At 37.7% G+C, this 21,866-nt stretch overlaps 1 protein-coding gene across 1 annotated transcript; it reads left to right on the forward strand.

Moving 5' to 3' along the window:
* Positions 1–24: 24 nt before the first annotated feature.
* Positions 25–19,373, forward strand: nrbf2b (nuclear receptor binding factor 2b). The gene is made up of 4 exons (XM_061908708.1): positions 25–231; positions 4,301–4,385; positions 9,863–9,903; positions 14,171–19,373. The coding sequence occupies exons 1-4, from the start codon at positions 139–141 to the stop codon at positions 14,855–14,857; spliced, it is 906 nt and encodes a 301-aa protein (XP_061764692.1). The 5' UTR covers positions 25–138; the 3' UTR covers positions 14,858–19,373.
* Positions 19,374–21,866: the final 2,493 nt, after the last annotated feature.

Below are 21,866 nucleotides of genomic sequence, written 5' to 3' on the forward strand. Positions count from 1 at the left end.
AATTCTACTTCCGATTGCCGTAACTATGACGTTGCGACGTCTTTACGCAGCCCAGTCGGTGGAAGCGACCGTGCCACCGCACCGACAGTAAATGTCTTCTCGTTCTTTTTGCGCCCCACATTTTGTGTCTCAATTCGAATGACAGTCCTTGCGGGACAGAGACATCCTTCATGGAGTGAAAATCATCGACGAATTGGCTGCATGGAGGTCGTTGACAGTCCGCTCAATCTCGTAAGTTTCGGTCATGATGTTGCAATAACATGCTAACGTTACTGCCGATCGCCAAGGTAAGCTACATTAGCCTCACCCCTCCGGGCATTTGCGACACTCTTTTTTTTCTTATCGCGGTTCACTAATTTGCTGTCCGGCAGCTTTGACATATCGTGCTGTTTTCCTCCAGATAACGTGGTGGGTTCTGTGGTTTTATCGTACAGTTGTCGCTACAGTGTACAAGTTGTGTTATTGGACCGATGTGTTCGCCACGAGTACATAAACTCACAAACTGAATAAAACCTCGCTTGTTTTAATATGATCGTGTTTCTGTTCCACCTAAAAAAACCATAAACTGATTATTTAAAAAAACTGCGCGAGAAATGCGGTTCTGTATTGCAAGAAAATATTTATTTATTTAGGACATTTTAAAAAAACATTGCGAATCTTTTCTCCTGCAATTTCGTCATTTTCAAGAAAACACAGCATCATTTATTTTTATTTGTTATAACCGAGGTTTAACATGGAACTGTGGTTCTCAAACTTTTTAACCAAGTGCCATCATAATGATATTACAATAGTGTAATAGCCTTAAATATTCATTAATAACAAGGCGGGCGTTTTATTTAAAAAGTATATTTAATGTTTGTGGCCACTGTAATCCTACAGTCATTTTGAACTTTAACACTGTATTTGAATATTGGATAATTAAAAACTATTTACTGTAACCATGTGATTATTTAGCGCAGTGGTTCTCAAATGGGGCCACACGTTCCCCTGGGGGCACTTGAAGGTATGCCAAGGGGTACGTGAGATTTTTAAAACATATTCTAAAAATAGCAACAATTCGAAAATCCTTTATAAATATATTTATTGAATAATACTTCAACAAAATATGAATGTAAGTTCATAAACAGTGAAAAGAAATGCAACAATGCAATATTCAGTGTTGACAGCTAGATTTTTTGTGGACATGTTCCATTAATATTGATGTTAAAGAGTTCTTTTTTTGTGAAGAAATGTTTAGAATTAAGTTAATGAATCCAGATGGATCTCTATTACAATCCCCAAAGAGGGCACTTTAAGTTGATGATTACTTTTATGTGTAGAAACCTTTATTATTAATTAAATCACTTGTTTATTTTTCAACAAGGTTTTGGTTATTTTTATATCTTTTTTTCCAAATAGTTCAAGAAAGACCACTACAAATGAACAATATGTTGCACTGTTATACAATTTAATGAATCAGAAACTGATGACATAATGCTGTATTTTACTTCTTTATCTCTTTTTTTCAACCAAAAATGCTTTGCTACTGATTAGGGGGTACTTGAATTAAAAAAAATGTTCACAGGGGGTACATCACTGAAAAAAGGTTGAGAACCACTGATTTAGCATACCACGAGATAGAGCCCGTACCACAGTTTGAGAATCACTGCAATTGACTTTTTACTGACTTACCGTCATGGATAACACGTTTTAAAATGCTGATGCACAGTTGACTGAGCAGGCATGTGATTTTTCCGTCTAAAGTCGGAATTTTCGTCTTTTTTAATCTCGGGGGGAAAAACAGTGTCGACCAATCAACTACGGTGTAATATAATAGTACGCCGTAGTTGATTGGTCGATATGTTCCTTGTGACCAATCAGGACATCTGTTATGAATGATGACGTTATTTTCCAAATGTAAACGATGTCGGTTCTCGAGAGAAAAGACGCTTCACGAGTCAAAGAAATTGATAAACATGTCAAAAATAAGTTTCGATGGGACTGGATGGAAAGAGAAATCACTGATACTGTTGGGAAGAAGAAAGTTACGACTTTGTTCGGCGATTTTATTCGGAAAATCGATCGTCCAGGAAAAGTTTTGTGCACGTGGTGTAATGATAATATTGACAATGGATCACGAGGTTTCAAGGCTTTGGAAGTACATGCGAAGCGCCAAAAACATATGAAACAACTTGAAGCAAGGAAAACAAACTTTTCTCTAGCTGGTACTTTTGGATGTCAACCGAAAGTGAGCAAACCTTACGGACTTCATCCTTTGTTTACATCGACAACTGCCGTAGACATTGAGAGGAAAGATCCACCCAAACAACCCACTTCAGTTGCAGACAGGGTAGTTTATAATGAGGTAAGCTAAAAAATAGTTGCTTGCGAAATACGCATGCTTGTTTTAAATATTAACCAATTATTGCTTTGCGAAATATATATGGGTTTTTCTAAAAATAAAAAGCCACGTGAAAATATATTATGAAATTACAGAAATTCAAAGAGTGGCATTATTGATTCCAGTTAACAATTTATTTTAAATAAATTTGCATATAATACTAGAGGCAGAAGTTGGCAGTGAAATCTAAAAAAGAAGCTACAAAAGCAGAGACCAAAAGGAAAATGAAGGCTGCTCAGAAATTTGCAAGGAAAGCTCATGTTAGGGCTCTCCGAGCAAGTAAATGTGTGAAGTGTACTGAAGTAATGTGGTAATACTGTAAATAAACTGTAGATAATAACACTGATCAATGTGACACCTGTGGATGTGAAATGAACACAAGATGTAAATATTAGTGACTAAATACTGTTGGGACTGAACCATATACAGTGATTCATTAGGATAATTGGGGTATGTATGTTCTATTAATGATGTTTTCATGTCTTTAAACACTAAAATATTTTCTTCAAATGGTGCTGTCTTTGTTAATTTTAGCATGTTAAATTGGTGAAAAACCAGGAGCTTCGGGGGGTGTTGCCCCCTTTTTTTCCCCCCACCAGGGCACCGTCCTGGACCTGGCCCCCGATATATTGATTTAATCGATATATCGGCCAGCCCTACTTGGTATCATAATTATCTGAAGTCCAGGAGGGTGTATTTTGGAGTGAAATTTGTCAGTGAGCACATGACATACACTCAAAGTTTGCTATAATGCGGTGTAATACAATGCGATCGTGCCATTGATCCTGAATTTTCGTCCATTTATTTCCCACCATAGTCAATCGCATATTTACAAGCGTACTGTCATGACCGGTGCCTCCCACTCATGTCCTGTGTTGGTTTACTCTTTGCGACAATTACTTCATTGCTACTCTTCGAATTTCTTGTCGTCCGATTTGAGTTCTAGTTAACGTCACGCTAGCCTAATACTCTGTATGTTTTTGTGCCTCGTACTGGAATTAAACAAGCATTCTTACCTGCATGCTGCTTCCTGCCGTCCTTTGCATTCATGAAGACACAACATCCTGATCATAACACTTACACAGTAAATGTTTATGAAAGTTTCTAAAAAGAAGAAATTCTAAAAAATAACTAAACAAAATATTGACCGGGTGATGTCCAAACCTAGTGGTGGATAGTGTCCGCCCCATTCTGTGACATGGGAGCACAATCCACGATTCACGTCACGTGGGGGCACTATCCACCAAGCAGGTTTAGGCACCCAAGCTACAGCACATAACTTTTTGGAAAAGAAAAAGGTAAAAAAAAATGTATTTGTACATAAAGCGATCTTGATAATAATGTGATCAGTATTTTATAGACCCCACCGACCGCGTTATATCGTACTTTTGGGGGTATGCATTACTGACAATGATCAAAATAAATAGCGTGATTAATCTGCATGTGCATATGATTACTGTACAATTATGGGTAATTAATCACATTAGTTAACTCATTATTTTAGAGAAGATGATGCCTCACGCCTCTAACTTTTTTATTTGTCACTCACATGTAACCGCAAAAGACACCTATTGTAATACCATTTTTTGTTTTGGAATATGTTTCCAAAAAATAAAAAAACACCCAGAGTTATGATACCCTCTGAATTAGGCTCTTGTAAAGTACATTGAGGTCTCGCACAATATGCTGATGTCAAAACATATTCAGAATGAACGGAGAATTAATTGTAAGCTTGTGACATACGTTTGCAATTTTTTATCCACATAGTTTTTTTTGCCAGAAAATGTATAGTCCACCTCCATATTGTAAACATTCATCAGCTCATCGCTGTTCAGCAGCTTTGCCACTTAAGTTCCATTGCATCACAATTGCTTATTTTTTACTGAATTAGCATTCACATGTATCTATGTGTTTCTTTAGGCCCATCAGCAGTGCAGGAAGGCAGATCGCTTGCTTGCAGCTGGAAAGTATGAAGAGGCGATTTCTTGCCATGGGAAAGCAGCGGGTAGGTTTTATAAGTCATGACAGCGACAAAGACTTTTTTGTCATTAGTTAGTAGCGTAGGAAAATGTGTTCCACTCTCACTGACAAAGACTTCTTGACAATTAGCATAATCCAACATTATTTCTGTGTAGATTTTCCGCCATCCAGATCATTGCAATGCACACAAGTTGAAACTCCTTGTTATTCTTAAATAGGTTTTTCTTTTTACATTCTGCCTGTCAGTTACAGTACACATACTACAAACGTTTTGGACTGCTCGATCTTTTTTTAACGGAGTAAATTTACAGTAGAAGATCAAATAATTATATTGTCCGCGAAATAGTTTTGATCTCATGTATTCCCTTGATTGCCTTCAAGTACGCTCCAGGGATATTAACACCCCCATTTGGGAACAAGTGGTGTAGAGCAGTGGTTCTCAAATGGGGGTATGCGTACCCCTGGGGGTACTTGACGGTATGCAAAGGGGTACGTGAGATTTTTTTTAAATATTCGAAAAATATCAACAATTCAAAAATCCTACATAAATATATTTATTGAATAATACTTCAACAAAATATGAATGTAAGTTCATTAACTATGAAAAGAAATGCAAGAGTGCAATATTCAGTGTTGACAGCTAGATTTTTTGTGGACATGTTCCATAAATATTGATGTTAAAGATTTATTTTTTTGTGAAGAAATGTTTAGAAATTAAATTAATGAATCCAGAAAGATCTCTATTACAATCCCCAAAGAGGGCACTTTAAGTTGATGATTACTTCTATGTGTAGAAATCTTTATTTATAATTGAATCACTTGTTTATTTTTCAATAAGTTTCTTAGTTATTTTTATTTTTTTTCCAAATAGTTCAAGAAAGACCACTACAAATGAGCAATATTTTGCACTGTTATACAATTTAATAAATCAGAAACTGATGACATAGTGCTGTATTTTACTTCTTTATCTCTTTTTTTCAACCAAAAAGGCTTTGCTCTGATTAGGGGGTACTTGATTTAAAAAAATGTTCACAGGGGGTACATCACTGAAAAAAGGTTGAGAACCACTGCTGTAGAAGATGCTTGGTCTCCCAAATGTAGAGACAGGCCACTGAATTCTCCACTGCACTGCATAAACAAAATTTCTGAGCTTTCTTTTCAGGATTCGGACCTTGGGGTGTACCATTTTTTGTCTGACAGTGATGTTGGAGTTGAAGTGCATTGGGATGCTATGTTTGGAGAAAATATTTTTTTTGTTTCTCTGACAAACCTGGTACATACAGGTTCACAACAATCAACCTTCTGTTTTTTTTTATCTTAGTTGGGTGGCCAAGGGATTAGTGTGTCTGCCTCATAATACTAAGGTCCTGGGTTTGATCCTGCGCTCGGGATCTTTCTGTGTGGAGTTTGCATGCTCTCCCCGTGACCGCGTGGGTTCCTTCCGAGTACTCCGGCTTCCTCAATCCTCCAAAGACGTGCACCTGGGGATAGGCTAATTGGCAACACTAAATTGGCCATAGTGTGTGAATGTGAGTGTGAATGTTGTCTGTCTTTCTATGTTGGCCCTGTGATGAGGTGGCGACTTGTCCAGGGTGTACCCGGCTCGGCTCCAGCACCCCCGCCACCCCGAAAGGGACAAGCGGTAGAAAATGGTTGGGTTTAGAGGCTTTTTGTTTTTTGGGCAAATTGACAAAGACCCAGTCGGGCTACCTGGAAGGTAACCTGACTCTCGCCAGATCCTTGTAGTTTGCTGAGCTCCACACAAGGATCTAGGACTTATCAATAGGAGATGTATTTCAGAAGGCGGGGCCTTGTAAGAAAATAATTTTATGTGATTGGATAAACCACTTCTCAGGTATCTTGAATGACATGCTACTTCAACCACTCACATCGAAATCGACCTGTGACGCTGACGAGAGCGACGCTGGGAAATACAAAACAGAACAGCCGACATATTTGGATAACGATCGAGCGAAAAGTTAGATAACTTTTACTGAAACAACGCAGCAATGTCAGTAGACGATCGATGTCGTTAGTGCAAAGAAAATAATGTCCTTGGAGGATTTCGTTCTTGTTTCTTCCTCCCAGCTGCATGCCTGTTACCCCAAATAATCCAGCCTCACGGATCTGATCCTCTACCAGAGCAATCAGCAGGGAGACTATTATAACGACTGGGTTCTGCACTCGTCCCATTTCCTTCACCACCAGTGGAGCGATTTGGTAAATCAAGCTCTTGCCAAACCCGGTTGGAAGAAGGGCCAAAACATCCTTGCCACCAATAAATGCCTTCAAAACCGTTCTGTGTTCATCTTTCAAATAATTAATATTCGATAGTTTTGACAAAATAGTTGCAATAGCACAATCAATGTCAGCACACTCCATGCCGCTATTGTTTGAATCAAACAGTCGCATCTATGAAATCCCGCCTGGTGATCCTGATCTAGAATTAGTTTGCATTTCCCTCAATCCCAGATCCCTGTGTGGAGCTCAGCGAACCACAAGGATCTGGCGAGAGTCAGGTTAACATGGAGGTAGTCAGAGCCTCTGCTATGTCTGTCTGCTCTTTCTGTTTATTGTCCTCATGGTTGGGAACATTTGTGCTATGTTGTTATGGGTTCCGACAACGTTTAGCTCCCAAAACACCCACTTAGTTCTAGTGGGGGATTAGTCTGTGTGGGTAGGTTTTCTGTAGAACCTCAATGTTTAGGCTTCCATCCATCCTTTCTTGCACTTCACAATTGAGAAATGGCATTGCGTTCTCTTTGGATCTTTGTTTTCTAAAGTGTTAATATCAGTGACGGATTCCACTTTGAGCACTTTGTGTCATCCTGAAACAACGACTGAGCTTTGTTCCTCGAAAGCAAGGTCCCTAACTACTGGCCTAGAACTAGTCCGTGGACAGCGCTGAACCAAATGACCAACAACTTTAGGAAGCAACGATGAATGAAGAAAATTAGTCAACACATTACAAAAAAGTTTTGTAAATAACTACAAAGAAATTGATGTAAATGCTTAGGGGTTTATTTTAATTAAAAAAATATTATAGAAAGACTTTGGCATTATGTTGGGGTCAAAGTTTCGCGCACACGATCACTACATGACAGTTGCAAAAATAAAAAATATACTTAAGTTCTCCCCTTGCTGTTCCCACCATTTGGTACTATTTTACATTGTTCTATATTTGCGTTCCAAGGCAGGTTGTACGTCATTATATAACTGCATGTTCAGTGAACAGAATGCTTGGACTTATCATAAACATGAATGCAACTCCCATTTCAAAGCCTCACAGTATCCCAAATGCACATTTAAGTTACATGCATTAACAACAATAACCGCTGCTGCACATTTCTAGCATTACTGTCATATGAGCATAATTTCCACATCGTGTTGATAGTTAATTCATGTAGTCTGGATGCATTAGCAACGTCACGTTACCTAATAGACTCTGAACTGTAAACCTTTGACTGACACCTCACTTGACCCAAAAGACAATGGTTTACCTGGACTGCTGTGGCAATGGTTATTGATTATATAATGATTACTGACACATGAAATTGTGAGAACATGTTTATGTTGCTTGATGGGTGGGCTTTTGTCATAAAGACAAGGAAGTGCTGCGTAATGAAGCAAATTAAAACAGGTGCATGCTGGACCCTTTTTTAATTTTTTTTTTTTTTTTTTACAAACAATCATTATAAAACTGTCTTGAAAAACAGGATACAGTGTCAGTAGCCAGGGAGTTTTGTTTGCATGGAGTAAGTGAATACTTTGACCAAGGATTTCAATCATCTACTCAACTTTTGAAGTGTAACTGTCAAATTTGAAATGGCAATTCTAAGGCTTCATTGTGTTTTTCGGTCTGTCAAACCAAACTAGTTATATTGAAGGCACATGTTTCAAAAACAAATTGGGAAACTTAAAAAAAATATGTACAAATCAAGTTGTTGCAGTAGATTTAAACTTCTATACCTTTGACACCATCCATCCATTTTCTACCGCTTATTCCCTTTGGTGTCGCGGGGGGCGCTGGCGCCTATCTCAGCTACAATGGGGCGGAAGGCGGTGTACAACCTGGACAAGTCGCTACCTTATCGCAGGGCCAACACAGATAGACAGACAACATTAACACTCACATTCTTATAATTTACACGATATTATAATGCAGTACATTATTATCCAGGTTTCACCAACCTAAGTCCAAAGAAGGTGGGGGATTAAATTAAGGTTACGCAATATAGTCCATATATGATATAAATTATATAAATATGTGCTGACGACAGAGCTTTTAATACTATCCCAAATTATGATAATGCTTGGTAATGACACATTGTAAGTCTGTTTGCAAATTTGACAGTGACAAGTTAACAAACGCTTCTTCAACACACTGTATAATTCTTGTTAGTGGCTAACGACCCTCCACAGTGCTAAACCACTTCTAAGTCAGTAGTCCTCGCCTTCATGGCAGCAAATAATGTTTCTTGCAAGAATCATTATTACTGGAGGACAAGGAATAGCTAGTGAATAAGCTAACCGCCAACTGCAAGCTAGCACTCTTAAATGTTGACAAAGTTGGGCTGATTGAGAGAACTATTGTTAGTATAATATTATTATATGGCCAATAAATCGATATTTTTACCATCAAAAAATGTTTTTGTCATTTTTGTTATTGTTTATAAACTCGGGAAATAAGTCCCTGGACACAGGAGGACTTTAAAGGCAACGATCATATAATCTAGATCAGATCCAATAGTAATAAAAAATTAATATTTAATAGGTATTGTTGTGTTTTAGTATCTTGTGTTTTTGTCTGAGTCTAACTGTGATCAAAAATGTAATCATTCAATGATCATTAAGTATCAGTATCAGTATTGGTATCACCCATACTGCCTTTGTAACTCCTTGGTATTGGATCGATAGCAAGTATGTACTATTGCCCAAATCTAATGTAAAGTATTCAAACAACAGAATAATTTGTTCTGAGTACATTTTGACAGAAGTGTAGATAGAACCATGTTACAACAGAAAGTAACCAAATTTTAACAGTCTATTAGCTAGTAGATTAATAATAGTTTTGACAAAATATTACAACTAGAAATAAAGCAATTTGTTACTGCATATGTCAGCAGCTAAATTTGGAGCATTTGCAACACTCGTTGAAATGCTTCTATTATTGTCTATATACCAAATAATAAATCGTGATGTATATCGGTCCCGTAAGAGAATTTAATATATATCGCGACAAAAATTGTAGGCCATATCATCCATCCGTAGTTTAAATAAACTTATTTAAATTGTAAACCTGATGTATATCAATGCAACTTTGTTCCAACCTACATCACTAATCGTACCATGTAATAAATTGTATGTTAGAATTCTGCAGTTTTTGAATGTAATGATTTCATGTTACATAAGTTTACAATATCACGGATATAACCTGCCAATTGTACCAATAATCCCATTGTAGATTATTTAAAGTTATTGACCCTACTCTGTCTTTTGCAGAACTCCTGACAGAAGCAATGAAGACAACAGACTGTAAGCAGGTAAGCACCTTTCATTTTTCATTGGGGTTTTAAGTGAGTTCTTGTCAGCAGTGTAGAAGATTTGTCCTCACTTCCAAAAACTGGTCTCTGAACCAAAAAGAGACCTGTGTGGATTTCCTACACAAAAAATGGTGTACGCTCAAATCCAGAAAACATTGTACACACAAAAAAATCAGAAGTGCACGCATTAATCCAAGCACATTTCTTTTGTACGTCCCGTTCAATAAAAAATTGAGCGCACATGTGGGAGTGGCTAGTTACTCCCTGCCCATTTAAATATGCAAATTATATTTTAATAAGACATGCGCCTGAGATCCCGCACAGTCAGAAAACACAAAGATAATGAGCAAGACAGCAAAAAATAATTTCCAAGGCAATGAGTTGGTGGTGCTTCTTGCTGGAGTGTAAAAAATTACTGTATTCCACTTTTTTTGCACATTAGTGCAGCAGTGCATGCACCGTGGAAAATGTGTGATTTTGTATTTCACATTTTTCGCACAGGTATTTAACATGAGTATTCTTTGCACACAGAGAGAATCGGGTTCGTTTGAAAGATGTTACGATGGAGCTTAACCAGAAAAAACAGTAGGTCACTTACTTTAACGAGTGACTCTTAATGATGCTGTAAAGACGGGATGTACAATTTGGGGGGCACATATGCCCAATGTGCTTCACAGCAATTAATATTAGGACAATTACATTAACAATTAATGAAATGTATTCCCAATTTCTATTTTGGCTTTTCACAATCATATAAATATGATAATCTAAAAAAAATTAATGGCCGGCTTTGCAACCTGTTTGTAACAGTGAAACCGATGAGTGAATGAGTGAAAAAAGAGCCCTCTACTAAAAGTTTGAGATGTCACCATGGTAACTACAAAACCCAAAACCAGTGAAGTTGGCACGTTGTGTAAATCGTAAATCAAAACAGAATACAATCATTTTAAAATCATTTTCAACCTAGATTCAATTGAATAGACTGCAAAGACAAGATATTTTGTTTACATTCTGCACTTGTTACAATGGTGTGGCTTCGTAGTAAAAGAGTGCTGTACCAGATTGGCCTGCCTGTATAGATGTACATAAAGCAGAAATGGGAAAGAATTCCACTTGAAAAGCTGCAAAAATTGGTCTCCTCAGTTCCCAAAGGTTTACTGAGCATTGTTAAAAGGAAAGGCCATATAAAGTAACACAATTGTAAAAATGCCCCTGTGCCAACTTTTTTGCCACGTATTGCTGCCATTAAATTCTAAGTTAATGGTTATTTGTAAAAAACTAATTAAGTTTCTCAGTTTGAATATTAAATATCTTGTCTTTGCAATCTATTCAATTGAAGATAAGTTGAAAAAGATTTGCAAATAATTGTATTCTTTTTTTATTTACGATTTACACAAAGCGCCAACTTCATGGATTTTGGCTTTTGTACTTTTTATTTGACACAGCGCTTGTATGTCTAATCAATAATCTTGAAACTCAACAAAAAAAGTTAGGCCGTATGATATCCGCGTTATCGTAACCGCGGATGGAGTCACAGAATTGGCTATACTGTTGGACATAGAGAACATACATTTTATTTATTTAATCAAAAATATTGATATTTAACGACTTGGTGCATTCTCAAACAGTTAAACTTGTACCCTGCTATCGAAGACTGTACAACAATTCTTCTCAACAAAACAAGAGAAATATAACGAATACAAATCTAATTTAAAATATTTATATGCACGTACACCACTTAAAACCTTTGGCCTATCAGTATGTGAAATTAAATTATGGAATGGATTAAGCAAAAAAATCAAACAAAGCACTATTAAGTTTAAGAAACTGTTTAAACTATAAGTGTTCAAAGAGTACAAAGAAGAAGATTCATGATAAACATATTGAACCTTTTAAAAAATAAAAAAAGATACTCTCATTCATCTCCTAGATCAGGGGTCAGGAACCTTTTGTGCTGAGAGAGCCATGAAAGCCAAATATTTTAAAATGTATTTCCGTGAGAGCCATATAATATTTTTTAACACTGAATACAACTAAATGCGTGCATTTTAAAGTAAGAACAACATTTTTAGAGTATAATAAGTTTCTTATTCTTTTTATAACATTGTTATTCTGAACCTTACCAATAATAAATAAAATACTTCTTAATGCTACTTTTTGAACTGGTGGGGTAGAAAACGGATGGACGGAAAAAAACATATTAGAATGTTTTATATTTTCAACGTTGTTTTTAACACTTACCATGAATTGATTTACGTAGACCTCGACTTAAACAAGTTGAAAAACTTATTCGGGTGTTACCATTTAGTGGTCAATTGTAGGGAATATGTACTGCACTGTGCAATCTACTAATACAAATTTCAATCAATCAATCAAAACTGTGATTACCAGCGGAATTATTCATTACTTATCGTGTTAAGCAATGTCAGCTAAGATTTATATGAGAACCAGATGCAGTCATCAAAAGAGCCACATCTGGCTCGAGAGCCATAGGTTCTCTACCCTTGTCCTAGATGAACCATAAATTACTTAACTATTTATTTATGAGAACTTTATTTATTGTGTATATGTCTAATATTAATTTATGCATTTATTTGAGTACTCGCTTATTGTATAATAATTCATTTACTTATTTATTCAGTGTTGTGTTACAAACCGAGAACAAAGAAATGGAATAAAACTGCTATCATATGAAAAGGGGCAGGATTAAATAAGCTCTGCTTCTTCCTACTCCTTTTTGGACGTGCTGTAATGAAACACCTGGAAATATAGGCTGCATTACATTGTAATTGTATTGTATGCTTGTTCGAAATAAACTGTAACTAACTAAAAAACAAAATGAGGCACTGTGTATTTTTATTTTTTTTAATACATAAGGTTAATCAAAACCTAAAAGGCTCTTTTGCTTTGTCCATATTCCACCCATATCCAAAGAAAGCCAGGGATCTACTGCCGTATCGGCATAAACTCATTAAAGGGGAACATTATCACAATTTCAAAAAGGTTAAAAACAATAAAAATCAGTTCCCAGTGGCTTGTTGTATTTTTAGAATTTTTTTTCAAAATTTTACCGGTCCCCGGATATCCCTAAAAAAAGCTTTAAAGTGCTTGATTTTCGCTATTTGCGATGCGACCATCCATTTCCCTGTGACGTCATACAATGCTGCCAATGTAAACAAACAACGGCGAATACCACAGCAAGATATAGCGACATTAGCTCGGATTCAGACTCGGATTTCAGCGACTTAAGCGATTCAACAGATTACACATGTATTGAAACGGATGGTTGGAGTATGAAAATATTGAAGAAGTAACTGAAGCTATTGAGCGAATAGCTATTGACGCTATTCATAGCCATACAATGGCCGAATAGCTGCGTTAGCATCGCCGGTAAAATGTGCGGACCAAACTATCAGGACTTTCGCATCTCGTGACACTGGAGCAACTTAAATCCTTTTTGATTGGTAAGTGTTTTTTTCGCATTAAATGTGGGTGGAAGTAAACGTAATGGAGTTGCAAATGCATCTGCAGGTTATCCATACATCTCTGTGCCATGTCTGCTTTAGCACCGCCGGTAAATAGCATGTTAGCCTCGATTAGCGTAGCATGTTAGCATCATTAGCTGGCAGTCACGCCGCAACCAAATATGTCTGATTAGCACATAAGTCAACATCAACAAAACTCACCTTTGTGATTTCGTTGAATTTATCGTTGCAAATGCATCTGCAGGTTATCCATGCCATGTCTGTCTTAGCATCGCCGGTAAAATGTGCAGACACTCTGGCACATTCAATGGGGGTCTGGCGGCAGATTTCTTGTCAGTGGTGCAACTTGAATCCCTCCCTGTTAGTGTTGTTACACCCTCCGACAACACACCGACGAGGCATGAGGTCTCCAAAGTTCCAAAAAATAGTCGAAAAAACGGAAAATAACAGAGCTGAGACCTGGTGTTTGTAATGTGTTGAAAATGATAATGGCGGCTGTATTACCTCGGAGACATCACGTTCTGACGTCATCGCAAAAAGAGCGATAAACAGAAAGGCGTTCAATTCGCCAAAATTCACCCATTTAGAGTTCGGAAATCGGTTAAAAAAATATATGTTTTTTTTTCTGGACCGTCAAGGTATATATTGACGCTTACATAGGTCTGGTGATAATGTTCCCCTTTAAAGGGTTAATCAAGGCATTACAAAGAACAAAACAAAATGTCACTTTTTGTACAAGTTGTGTCAGTGTTGACGCTGCTGTTGATGTTGTGCGGCTACAGGCTCGTGTGTCCATGGAGTTGCAGAGGGACAGTCATATTAAACAGAAGCATTTTATCCAAGAGCGCTGGAAGAGGGAAACCCGACGGGAGGCAACAAAAGCTCGACCTGCTACTGTGCCGACATCCAACAGCCCGGCTCTCCTCACACAATCCCAGTCAGCGGATGAAAATCAGCCCCACAACTCAGCTGTAGCGTGTAGAGGAGGTAGCGACAGAGAATACGACACTCTACTCTACCAGCTTCAGACTCGACAAACAGGAAACCTCCAATCTTTGACGCCCTGTCCTGGCTCCAAGACCACAAAAGATGATAAAACTCGCCTGGAAGAACAACAGACCACCATCGAAGACCTGAGGCGCCTGGTCAACCATTTGATGGACGAGAACCAGCGGCTGACCTCTGAGAACAAGAGGCTACAATCCGAAAACACCCGCATGAGGGCGGAGGGTGCACACTTTGTGGAGCGCTCCGAGCTCTGGGTGCTCCCTCAAGCCGGGGCCATGGCGACGGGGGGCAGCCAGGAGAGAAAAAGTACAGGAAATAGAAAGGAGATTGCGATCCCTCAGCTGCCCCCGCTGGAGATGCCTGTCCAGGAGGACCTGTGTTTGGACGACCTGCCTCCTCTGGAGCTGCCCACGGACATCCGGAATGAATTGGAGGAGCTGCTGGACAAAGATAAACTGTGATAGAAACGTTGTTGAACAAATCCTTGTTGTCCTTTACGTCTGCTCCACATTCAAAAGGCGACAAAGAAAAGTGTGCAAGTTGAATGGAATCATGACATGTTCTACCACTAATATGCAGCAGAAGCTTCCTAGAGAAGAACCACAAACACCAGTGTGATGTTCAGTGAGATCTGCATCAGCCTTCAGGTATACCACTGATCATAACTCCATGTCTATTTTATGGTGGCCATTAATGCACACACACTGACCCTTACACCAGCTTGGCCGGGAGCCATGTTCCCCCAACATACCTCAGGATATTTACCGCTACCTTTCAATCTTTTTTTTGCTCTACCTTGGTTACCTAAAGGAAGACAACAGGAGCACACCCCATGCATCCGTTTGAGGAGATCTACAACCAATAAAATATGGAATTGAACCTGATAAATCCCGAATTTAGCAAAATTACTTTGGAAGAACTCCTTCATACAAGATTGTTGGTTAAAAGACACAATTTGCCTTTGACTATATTTCCCTTCAGCTTTCTGGCCAAATAAGGTCATATATTGATTTCACACCCAACATGCAAGAATTATGTGGTTTGAATGGTTGTTATTTATGGAAGATCAGAGTTTAGGTCGGTGCTACTTGTCTAACCTGGCCAGACAAACAACATAATGGAATTGCAGAGAGATTCAACCTTTTAAAACCACTGGACTTTAAATATTATGTCTATGTTGCTATAATAATAAAATATTATGTCCATGTTGCTATAATAATAAGCTACAGTGGTAAGAACACCTGCTAAAAGCTCAACTAAACTACCGTATTTTCCAGACTATAAGCCGCTACTTTTTTCCAACGGCTTATAAAACAGTGCGGCTAACTGGATAGATTTTTCTTCACTAACGGCCATATTGTTTTGTAGTCAACAAATAGTTTCCATATTACACTGATAGACACTAAAAAGGTGTTGTTGTTTGTGTAATGGCGCCACCTGTTGGAAGAGTTTGCTTCCTGCACGTGCTGCTGGCGACAATGAAATCAGTGAGGGCAGAAATTATTCAGGCCCCTTAAAATGTTTCATTGCAGACATTTGTGAAAATCAAAAAAGGTTGGTTTATTTCTCGTTAATGTACATTCAGCACCACATTTTGACAGAAAAAAAAAAAAATTTGTAAATTGATTTAAAATAAAAACTGAAAAAATCACATGTATATAAGTATTCACAGTCTTTGCTCTATACTTTGTTGATGCACCTCAGGCAGCAACTACAGCCTCAAGTCTTTTTGAATACGATGCCACACGCTTGCACAGAGACATCCTGGGTGAAAACCAACGCTTCTCCTCCAACCTGATGGAGCCTGAGAGGTGCTGCAAGGAGGAATGGGAGAAACTGCCCAAAGGTAGGTGTGGCATCCTATTCAAAAAGACTTTAGGCCGCCATTGCTGCCAAAGGTGCATCAACAAAGTACTGAGCAAAGGCTGTGAATTTTTATGTACATGTAATTTGAGCTTTTAATTTTTGATGAATTTTCAAAGTTTTCTACATTTCTCTGTTTTTCTGTCAAGATGGGGTCCTGAGTGTACATTAATGAGAAAAAAACATTTTTGATCTTAAGAAATGACTGCAATGTAACAAGTGAAGAATTTGAAGGGGTCTGAATACTTTCCGTACCCACTATGTTTGTATCCAAAGTGTTTCTGCTCGAAAGGATTATTCATTGATCTCTCCAAGCAAAATTTGTAAGTTGTACGATATAACTGAAACACCGTTACTTACCAAACCGTCCCGTGTCTGTAGGAGTGTTTACATGCATATTTGTACGTTCTCTACCATGACTTGATTAACATGGACCCAGACTTAAACAAGTTGAAAAAGTTATTCGGGTGTTACCATTTAGTGGTCAATTGTAGGGAATATGTACTGTACTGTGCAATCTACTAATAAAAGTCTCAATCAATCGATCATAATCCAATCAAGCTAACACTGTTAGCGTTAGCGAATATGCCATCACATTTACACGTGTCTGTGTTAGTATTATTAACTTACAATGACATTCTTTAGTATTGTTTCAGTTTCACAAATACGTCAGTAGATTTACCAAAACATCACCATGGACTTATTGAGTCTCGTTAGCCGATTGGAGAGTGAGCTTCTGCAGCTAGTGGGTCCATGACTTCTGTTTTATTTTACGGAAATGGGAGAGGCCCTGATGGACACAATTATGGTATGTAAATAAATATTTACAAAATCTTCCGTACTAGTAACTATCTGCGGCTGATTTGATTGAATTGATTAACGTGGACCTCGGGGTCCGCGTTAATCAATTCATGGTAGTAATATGTGAAAAATAAAAACTTTTCTTCTAAAACTTTTTGGGTACGGCCTACATTCGGGTGCGCTTTATATCCTGGAAAATACGGTAATTTTAGAAAACAGAGGTAAGACAGTGTCAAAATCAAGCAACCAGTCCAACAACATAATGTTCAAAACTTGGCCCAGGTTATATATAAATATGTATTATTTATTTATATATATAAATAAATATATATGTGTGTATGAATACATATATATATATATATATACATATATATATATATGTGTGTATATGAATATATATGTCTATAATATATACACACTTACACTTGTAAAGAACATAATGTCATGGCTGTCTTGAGTTTCCAATCATTTCTACAACTCTTGTTTTTTTGTGATAAAGTGATTGGAGTACATACTTGTTGGTCACAAAAAAACTTTCATGAGGTTTGGTTCTTTTATGAATTTTTTATGGGTCTACTTAAAATGTGACCAAATTTGCTGGTTCAAAAGTATACATACATCAATGTTAATGTCTGAGTTCCTTTGACTTTCCCGTTGTCCATTTGTAACCGAGACTATTGACTGCATCACGAGCTCAGAGAAGTCAACAGGTGTCAATCATAATCACTCACATGACGTTAAGAGTTCATGCCATGAAGCTAATTTGATTATATAGTATAGTTTTCTACATCACCAAAATTGACAATGTATGTTGCTGTTTGTAAACTTTTGACCCGGCAGATTTGGTCACATTTTCAGTAGACCCATAATAAATTCATAAAAGAACCAAACCTCATGAATGTTGTTTTTGTGACCAACAAGTATGTGCTCCAATCACTCTATCACAAAAAATAAGACTTGTAGAAATTATTGGAAACTCAAGACAGCCATGACAGTATGTTCTTTACAAGTGTGTGTAAACTTTTTACCACAATTTTTATATATATATATATATATATATATATATATATATATATATATATATATGCCTGCTCAGAACAACAGCTAAACCTCAAATATAGTTTACACTAAGAACTACAGTAACATGAAATGAAAGTTAGTTCAAAGACAAACTGGAAAAAAAATGTCTTGCACCTTGAAACATGATCATTATTCGGTCAATAAACATGTTTGTGCCATTTGTACATTTTGAACTTCCAAAGTTGAAGTGAAATAACAGAAGAAGGTTATTATTGTTCATGTTATTCTTTTCCCATGACTTCTTGACATTGTTGAGAGCATCATCAACAAACGTGTCTCTTGTCTTGTCGTCTTGAAACATATCAACAACACTTGAACGCATCGCTGTGAGCCTCTTATTGTTTTTTGTTCACAACAAAAATGGAATCAATTCTCTACTGATGAGCTTCTGGACAGCGATATAAACATTTAGCCCATAAAAACCAGCAACGACAGTTGTTTGTGCACAGTGCCACACCTGTTAAACGTTTATTATTGTAAACATAATTATTGAGTGTCTTTTTGCCAGTGTGACAAATGTGTCATGTCAGGCTTTCTTTTTTTCTTTTGTATGTATTAATTCAAGAATGATAGTTACATTGAAATATCATTAGGATTTTTGAAAGGGCTTAAAATAACTAAATGGCAAAAAAACAACAAAAAATATATATATATAAATATATATATAACATTGCCATGTTGGTCAAATCCTAGCCCCCTATAGTCACGTGACTGTCACATGACAATCACTCCAAAATGTTCCTTTTTCGTCATTTTGGACCCGAATACAATGAATAGCTCGATTTATGCTGATTATAGTCATGCACAGAGATGTACGTGGCTCGTTTTAAGCTATTAAAAGTTTTTGGTTCTTATGGGCTAAATTGAGAAGAGTGTATTCTTTAAAAATGTACCTGGCGTAGTGCTTTAACGAAAGCAAATGTTGCCATCTGGTGGCGGTTTGTGAAAGTCACCACAGTGAAAATACATTCTTTCGGGACATTTCAAACTTGGTGTGAAAAAGTATCTCAAACCACGCTACTTTTTTTCTTTTATTGCTTCTGACGTAATCTACAAAACAATATTCGAACCCTGCTGGAAATGTAAAGCAGAAACGTGTGTGTGTTTGTGATCGTATCGTGAGAAATAATAAAAGGTATGTCATGGCCGAGCAGCCATGTGATGTTTGTAAATACTTTTGAAATATGATTATTTTAAGATATAATTCAATGAAATAAATTTGTTTGACTTTTATACATTGACGTAGTGGTGTCTTATTTAAATGCATTTCCAACGTTAATCGATTTTCCTCCAATCGACACAAATCCTCTTTTTGGACCAAAAAGTTACATTTGCTGATTGGCCTGGAAAGTTAGCAGCAGCCCCAGAAAAAAACAAAAAACAACAACTTGTTATATAGTTTGTTCACATGTCCTTTATGTCCACACCGACCAACAACAGAGTAAATTAACTTACTTGTATGTGGAGGGTGGTGTGGCCTGCGGGCCTGGCGCAGAACAGGGTGTTGCTAGGACCGGCCTCGAAGACAGCGACAGGTGCATAGATGGCCCAGGTGGGCCCTTGTTATCTAATCACCTGTCGCCTTTATTAGCAGCAGCCGTAATGAGAGTAGTTGGAGTTGCTGCTGAGCGGACGCAGGAGAGAAAGACAGTTTTCTGGAAAGAAAAAGACTTGGCACTTTTCCATGAAAATAAAACAACGTATACCCAGAATTCCTGGCTCTCCTGGCAGTGTGTGGTGGTCTGAAGAACCCACCAGAGGGCAACCTCTACATTGTACTTTCTATTAAAACAATATTTCCCAAAAGTGTTTAGGCCTACATTTAAATGTTATTATGCCATAGTTCCATTCATCCATTTTCTACCGCTTGTCCCTTTCGGGGTCGCTGGAGCCTATTTCAGCTGCATTCGGGCGGTAGGCGGGGTACAGCCTGGACAAGTCGCCACTATAGTTGGTTACTATATTTCATAGTATGCTTTCTCTCTTGCATCTGAATGATAAATGGGTTGTACTTGTATAGTGCTTTTCTACCTTCAAGGTACTCAAAGCGCTTTGACAATACTTCCACATTTACCCATTCACACACTGATGGAGGGAGCTGCCATGCAAGGCGCTAACCAGCACCCATCAGGAGCAAGGGTGAAGTGTCTTGCTCAGGACAAAACGGACGTGATGACGTTGGTACTAGGTGGGGATTGAACCAGGGACCCTCGGGTTGCGCACGGCCATTCTTCCACTGCGCCACGCCGTCCCTGAATGTCTTTGCAGGGCATGAACATGTGTGTAAAATTGGTTCTTCTGTCAACATATCTCTCCGACCTCCTTCAGCCTTACTGCCCCACCCAATCCCTAAGATCAGCCGATCAGCTGCTACTGACGGTCCCTGACACAAGGCTGAAGCATAGAGGTGACAGAGCATTCGCTGTTGCTGCCCCCAAGCTCTGGGACTGGAACGACCTACCTCTGAGTGTTAGACAAGCCTCCTCTCTTCCTGTTTTTAAATCTCTCTTAAAAACATACTTTTATTCCATGGCTTTTAACACTGTGATATCCATCCTGCAATGGCGCCCCATAATACACCTGCTGTGAACCTCTTTTTATGTTTTATTTATTTTATTTTATTTATTGATTTTTTAACATGTTCTGTTTGTGTTGTGTTTGCTCGGTTCTCGTTTTTAACCTGCCCATTGTACAGCACTTTGGCTACCCCTGTGGTAAATTTTAAATGTGCTATATAAGTAAAGTTGATTTGATTCGATAAAGTTCAAACGACCAACAACTTTCCACAAGGCCATTTAAGAATTTGTTGATACTTTCATTTCATACAAAAGTGTTTGTCACTCACACGTCAAACCACAATATTATCTTCTCTCTGGAAAAGTGAGTCAGATTCCATTTTGAGTGTTTAGTACGCTGTTTTTATTTGATGTTGTGTGTTCCTTTGTTGCCTACGTTATTCTCAGGACACTTAATCAGAACTGTTCAGTTTGTCTTAAACGAAGGACTGCTCATCCAGGCAGGCTTCAGCAGTTCATGTTCATAGATTTAGGTTTGTCAGATCTGGTCTTATCAGATCAGATCTGACTCATACTTATATTGGTCAGATCTAGTCAAGAGTAGTAGCAAACTGCGGTGCATCCGGGAAGTATTCACAGCACTTCACTTTTTCGATAGTTTCATGTTTGGCCTTTTTTTTTTAGCAAATGTATTAAAAATAAAACATAAAAAATCACAAGTACATAAGTATTCACAGCCTTTGCTCAGTACTTTGTTGATGCACCTTTGGCATCTGTTACAGCCAAAAAACAAAACAAAACAAAAACATTTTAACGTTGTCATTTGAGATTTGTGTGTCGAATTTTGAGGATAAAAAATAATTTAATCCATTTTGAAAAAAGGCTGTAACAAAATGGAAAAATAGTGAAGCGCTGTGAACACTTTGCCAATGGATGCACTGTGGACCTGACCAACCTAAGTCCATTGGTCACAAAGTCTGAGCACGAACTAAGAAAACCTCCTTTGATGAGCGAAACATCTTCTACGACAAACGGAACAGTCCTGTTTCAGTTGATTCAATGTCCTGGTAACGTTTCAACATCAGCATATGAAAATAACATTACTACTACTAGAGTGCACTTCTATTTATATCACCTGTTCATCAAGAGCTTTGACACAAACAAGTTGGTCCGTGGTAGAAAAAAAGTTGACAAGACACAATGACACGAG

Source organism: Nerophis ophidion, linkage group LG08 (genome assembly GCF_033978795.1).
Source record: "Nerophis ophidion isolate RoL-2023_Sa linkage group LG08, RoL_Noph_v1.0, whole genome shotgun sequence".
Classification (NCBI taxonomy): Eukaryota; Metazoa; Chordata; class Actinopteri; order Syngnathiformes; family Syngnathidae; genus Nerophis; species Nerophis ophidion.

What these genes read in the sequence shown, in the direction of transcription:
- nrbf2b (XM_061908708.1), top strand. Translation starts at nt 139, where the DNA reads ATGACAGTCCTTGCGGGACAGAGACATCCTTCATGGAGTGAAAATCAT. An exon ending in TTGACAGTCCGCTCAATCTC is followed by an intron (nt 232 to 4,300) that starts GTAAGTTTCGGT and finishes GTGTTTCTTTAG; the next exon opens with GCCCATCAGCAGTGCAGGAA. An exon ending in TTGCCATGGGAAAGCAGCGG is followed by an intron (nt 4,386 to 9,862) that starts GTAGGTTTTATA and finishes TGTCTTTTGCAG; the next exon opens with AACTCCTGACAGAAGCAATG.